The following is a 6,127-nucleotide window of genomic DNA, read 5'->3' as shown; positions in this document are numbered from 1 at the left end:
TAAAGTAACTTTCCGACAAATGCATTTTGTGAAGTCCAAATATCGTTCTAAAGATTACAATGAAGAAACAATAACGGGTCACATTAACAAGTGTCCTAAAGATTACAAGTCAAAAGTTGTCTCTTTTGATACTTAAACAAACAGGACACTTATTAGTAATCTCCATATAATATCATTCAAAATGAAGATACTTCATTTCGGAAATAGAAGAGGCCAGACGGACTACCGTTGGGAAGTAGTGCTAATCTAACCGGATTAGAAGCACCTTCTTCAACGGTGAAGAAACCAGTATTAGCCGTTATATCTGTTTTGACATAACCAGGACAAACACAATTGATGCAGAAACTAGGATATTTCTTCGCAATAATTCTTGTATACGCATTCATTGAAGCTTTAGCAACAATATAGGCAGCCAAAAACCTAGGCCAATCTTTTCTTTCTAAGGACCCTTCTTCATAATCTTTGATGAACTCCTTTAACACTTCATCAATTCTCTCTTCTGTAAGATTATCAACATCACTAAAGACTCCTTTGGCCCATTCATTTGATACATTCTGATTTCACATCAATAAAATCAAATTGGCTTAAAACATTGTAATTATAAGCTTAGTCATTCTTTAGAATTTACTGATGTACAAATAAGCTTAATTACCTCTATCTTGCCCAAAAATGATGATACATTGACAACTCTTGGTGAATCAGATAATTGGAGAAGGGGAAGAAGGTATTCAAATGTTGTTTTAGCTCCTTCATAATTTATTTGTATGCATTCTTTAGCTAACTCGTATGTTTGTGTCATTGCACGTCTCAACTCATCATCGGATAGTGCTTGCTGCAAGGTATAAGAACAACTCAATACTCAAAACAATTATAAAAGTTCTTCAAACCAAACAATTCAAAACGTACTATTCAATTAACATAGAGAAGCTTTCAATCTTTTTCTGCATTTATTATTGACTAGATACAAAACATCAGTTGATACTAACCCCGTTCGTAATAATCGTTGAACTGAATAAATTGTTGTCGTTGATTTCAATTCCGGAAATTCCAGCATTGTTAACCTAGACAATGCAATCTTTGTTCGTGAAATATATACAAACAAATAATATTTATCAACACTTATATTGACTTAGAAAAATCTACCAAGCTGATTAAATGGAAAAAATCTATCAAGCTGATTAAATGGAAACTAGGACTGATTAAGCCTAAATATGTAGACTGATTAGTGATTATGCTATAATACAATATCAAGTCAATTAGCTTTTCACTTTCGGGAATAGGTAATATGCATAAGCCTTTTCTTATGTATGGTGCATAAGTCATTCACAGCCATCAGATGATTTTACGCATGTAATAATCATAATTAAAGAACTTTATATTTTTGCTTGCTCAATTTCGGCCACATTTTACATGCGATTCGATCACCGATTTCGAAAATTAATACCGGAAACATTCATAAAATCGAACGACGATCAAAACGGTATAAAGAATGTCGAGTTTCGTTGATTATTGAGGGAGAACGAACCGGGTCGATGAACCGGGTCGTCGTGACCCGTTTCTGCAGAAAATGGGTGAGGAAGATGATGAACAGTGACGGGGTCCACGCCCACTCTCACTGGCGGCGCGTGTGGGCGCGTACGGTGCCAAGGAGACTCCAAATTTTTTTTTTATTTTTACATAAAAATAGTAAATAATTTTCTGAGAATTTTGGGACCAGTTTGGTATTTTTCGGAGACATGGAACTATTTTTAGTTAATTAAATGAGGTAAATATGCTTTTATAAATATAAGATATTAATACAATTTTCCCAAAATTTTATTTAGGGTATTTTGAATTATTTGGAACGGTTGGGGATATCTCACTCTCTTCGGTTTTATATCGTCTTAAAAATTTAAATTTATTTCACAATTTTTATTAAGCGTTAAATATGTTTTTGGAGAACAGCTCTTTGAAACCATTCCACTGCAAAAATGGTTTCATACCGTTATACACTGAAACCATTAGTCTAGTTAAATGGTTTCATGGCGTTATACACCGAAACCATTATTATAGTTAAATGGTTTTATATGAGCATTAGTGTCAAGATGTTATACACTGAAACCATTAGTTTTGTTAATTTGGTTTCAAGATGTTATACACTGAAACCATTTGTCTAGTTAAATGGTTTGATACTGTTATACACTGAAACCATTATTATAGTTAAATGGTTTTATATGAGCATTAGTACATTGAAACCATTAGTCCTTTTAATTGGTTTCAAGATGTTATACACTGAAACCATTTGTCTAGTTAAATGGTTTCATACTGTTATACACTGAAACCATTATTCTAGTTAAATAGTTTCATAACGTTATACACTGAAACCATTAGTCTTGTTATTTGGTTTCCAGATGTTATACACTGAAACCATTAGTCTAGTTAAATAGTTTCATAGCGTTATACACTGAAACCATTATTTTAGTTAAATGGTTTCATATGGGCATTAGTGCCAAGATGTTATACATTGAAACCATTGTTATTAAGTAAAACATCACATAACCATTTTACAAAACCATGCTACATAAAGCAAAAAATCATATAAAGCAATTAGGGTTAGTTTAGTTGAAAAAATTTGGATAGTATGCATGAGATATTTGATTCGATCATTTCTTTATTGTAAAGAAAAATCGATATATATATATATATATATATATATATATATATATATATATATATATATATATATATATATATATATGTGTGTGTGTAATTAGTGTATGAAATTTTATTTATATTGTGATTATGATTGATAAAACTTAAAAGTAAATTGTATGTTTGACAAGTATGCTTTATATATACATGAATCATTCGTTATTATGTTGGGCTTCGAGGGGGTGTATGACGAAAATTAATTAAAAATGGATTTTTATAATATATACTTCAAAGGAACAAAAGTTATTATTTAATTGGAAACAGGGGGCGCGCTAGAAATTTGGGGGGGTGCGCTAGAAGTTTGGAGGAGGGAAAAAAATTGGGGGCGCGCTAGAAATCTAGGGGAGGAAAAAAAAATTGGGGGGCTCACAAGAAATCTAGGAGAAAAAGGAAAACAAAAAAATTGGGGGGTGCGCTAAGCAAAAGGGGGGGCGGAAGTAATGGGGTAGTATATGGGGGACGCGCGAGTAATGGATTGCCTAATTTAGGGTTTGGGCTGACCTTTGGTTGACTTTTGGTGTAGGAAGCAAATATGGTGGGTGTAGGAAGCAAGTTTATGCATGGTGCATAAGTTTGGGCTTATGCACCATAACCACACCCTTCACTTTCATCAGCCTAGGGATGGCAATGGGTAGGGTAATATAGTACTCATCCCCATACCCGCTAGGGATGGCAACGGGCGCCCATGGGTGCGGGTTTGACACTTACCAAACCCACACCCGAAATCATCACCCAAACCCAAACCCAAAGGCTATTCGGGTGGCAAAACAACACCCACACCCACACCCACACCCATTGGGTTCGGGTTTTTTCCACTCAAACCCAAACCCGCAGCACATTTAAAAATAATTTACAAATTTAAGAAATTAAATTACAACATAGACTTTGAATTAAATTACAACTAAAATTAAGGTATTCTAAGGAAATTCAAACATAGACTTTCAAGAAATTACAACATAGACTTTCAAGAAATTAAATTACAACTAAAATTTAAGGTCTTCCAAGAAAATTGAGGGAGACTATGGGGGTAATTAGGTAATTATAAAATATTTCGGGTGGGTGTATGGGTTTCGGGTGTGGGTTTGACTGATACCAAACCCACACCCATATTATCGGGTGTCACCCGAACCCAAACCCAAACCCAGTCAAATCGGATTTCGCCCGTTGACTTGGGTTTGGGTTCGGGTGGGTCTCTCGGGTTTGGGTTTTTTTGCCATCCCTAATACCCGCAGTTTAAAAAAATACCCATACTCATCCCCACACCCACGTGGGTAACAATCTTTGTACTCGTCCCCATACCCTATGGGTATCTAAGTACCCATACCCGTTACCCGCATTTTTACTAAATATAAATCGTTCCATTATAAAATATTATATCGTTTTAATATAATTAATTTTTATTTAAAGAATTTAATGTTGACTTATAAAATTTATAAACAAAAATTTGATTAACATCATGTTAAAGTTTTTTTCTTTGTTGAAATATTCACATTGTGTTTGTATCATGTTATAAATAAACATTTTATTAAAAATATGTAATAGTTTAATGGTGTTGTATTTTTTTAAAATTGATAAACATGTGTTATTATATATATATATATATATATATATATATATATATATATATATATATATATATATATATATATATATATATATATATATATATATATATATATATATATATATATTGTGTGGGTATGGGGCGGGGTGGGAACTAAGGTACCCGTACCCGCACCCATACCCGTTTATTTTTGCGGGTAATTACCCATACCCGTCCCCATACCCAAAATGCGAGATTTTACCCTACCCATTATGGGTATTTTTTGCGGGTACCCACTGGATATGAGTCAAATTGCCATCCTTACATCAGCCTAAACGTGTAGCCTGTTTTTTTATATAACTAATATGTAGACTTTTATCTCACAAAAAAAAATCTTCATTTAATTACTACTCCTCCGTCTGTTCTTTTTAAGTGTAGTTTTTGCATAAAGCAGCTCTCCAACGTGGATTCTTGGAGTTATTTTTATCTTACCCTCGTTTTGAAAAAAAGAATGTAGTTATTGCGAAAGAAGAAATTAATTTTATGGAACATGTGAAATATGAGTTATTGAGATCGAATATGTATAATTGACAAATTGTAACTTTAAATTATCAAAGTGACAGTTAAATAAGAACAAAAAAAATCTTCTAAAATGACACTTAAAGAGGAACCGAGGAAGTACTAAACAGATTACTGGACAGGTAGATGTTGTTTTTTTTTTGTGAAGTAGCCTAGTGGCTAGAAAATTCACCTTGAAAGTGAATAAGTGGGGTGTTCCGGGTTCGAACCCGGGCTCCTGCACATATAGTGCTATGTCCCTACCAACTTAGTTAAACTCACGACAGGTAGATGTATTTATTAAAGACTTAAATATGTCTATACATTTCATAACATTTTGCCATTTTAAATTTAGTCTCCATAAAAAATATATCCATTTTCAATCCTCACTTATTATAACAGTAAGATAGTTAGTTTTTTTAAAATGAATTAAATTGTATTTAATTTTAAGTTAAATTGTATTTAATTTTAAGTTAAATTGTATTTAACATTATAAATGAATTAAATTTTAAGGTTACCAGAATATCAAGTTTGCCAAATTGGGATTTGACAAAATCTGCAAGAGTAGCTACACTTGAAACATCAGCAACATCTAGTTGATGAAAGACAACAAAGTCAGATAGAGGAGAGGCTTTAAATGTTTCTAATGCTTGAAGACCTCTTTTTTCATCTCTTGATGTAAGCACCACTTTGATCCCAGCTGAAGCTAATTGCCTTACAATCTCAAACCCAATTCCTTTGTTTGCTCCAGTCACCACTGCATACCTAGGAAGAGAGACACAAAGAGGATTAGGAAAATCTAAAAGATTCAAAAACATGTTTGAATATATTAAATATATAAGATTACCAAGAGACATTGGAGATGTACTCCATCCATTCTAAGAATTGTTTTTACTTATTCTCAAAAAAATGAATATAAATTGTATTTAATTTGCTCCGTATGTGAGGGATTTAGGTAATATGCATGAGGTCCTAGGTTCGATCATCAGCTCCATAGTATGTATGAGATTTTAGGTTCGATCCTCTTATGGTCTCGCATTACATAGCCTAGGGTGTGGTCAACTCAACGGATACAAGTACAAAAGAGGAAAGAAAGAAAGTTTGTTAGTATTACACTTACCTTTCTGTAGTTGTACTTGGCATATTTTCTGTCTTGGAAATTCTTCAACTACACAAAGTTTCTTCTTTGACTAATCTGCCGTCTTCCTTTTGTTCATTTATATTTATGTTGTTTTAATTTAAGTGAAACCGTTTTGGTTCACACTTATATTTATGTTGTTTTAATTTTAAGCAAACCGTAATTTAATGGTTGAATGTTACTTTATTTTATTTTAT

General features: G+C 32.8%; 1 protein-coding gene across 2 annotated transcripts; it reads right to left on the bottom strand.

Annotated features, from left to right (window-relative positions):
- On the bottom strand, positions 1-6,127 carry LOC123894347 ((+)-neomenthol dehydrogenase-like). 2 transcript variants are annotated; one of them, XM_045944319.1, is made up of 6 exons: positions 5,913-6,127; positions 5,451-5,557; positions 5,311-5,348; positions 987-1,061; positions 653-832; positions 1-554 (listed from the first exon to the last, which is right to left on the bottom strand). In XM_045944319.1, exons 1-6 carry the CDS (start codon positions 5,933-5,935, stop codon positions 177-179), a joined length of 801 nt encoding a protein of 266 aa, XP_045800275.1. In that variant the 5' UTR covers positions 5,936-6,127; the 3' UTR covers positions 1-176. The 2 variants fall into 2 exon arrangements, with proteins under 2 accessions (XP_045800275.1, XP_045800274.1); XM_045944318.1 differs by having other exon boundaries at positions 5,311-5,557; positions 5,913-6,122.

This window comes from Trifolium pratense, linkage group LG7 (assembly GCF_020283565.1).
Source record: "Trifolium pratense cultivar HEN17-A07 linkage group LG7, ARS_RC_1.1, whole genome shotgun sequence".
Classification (NCBI taxonomy): Eukaryota; Viridiplantae; Streptophyta; class Magnoliopsida; order Fabales; family Fabaceae; genus Trifolium; species Trifolium pratense.
This window is presented reverse-complemented; position numbering and strand designations above follow the sequence as displayed.

What these genes read in the sequence shown, in the direction of transcription:
- LOC123894347 (XM_045944318.1), bottom strand. Translation starts at nt 5,935, where the DNA reads ATGCCAAGTACAACTACAGAAAG. An exon ending in CCAAGTACAACTACAGAAAG is followed by an intron (nt 5,558 to 5,912) that starts GTAAGTGTAATA and finishes CTCTCTTCCTAG; the next exon opens with GTATGCAGTGGTGACTGGAG. An exon ending in CATTTTTGGGCAAGATAGAG is followed by an intron (nt 555 to 652) that starts GTAATTAAGCTT and finishes ATGTGAAATCAG; the next exon opens with AATGTATCAAATGAATGGGC.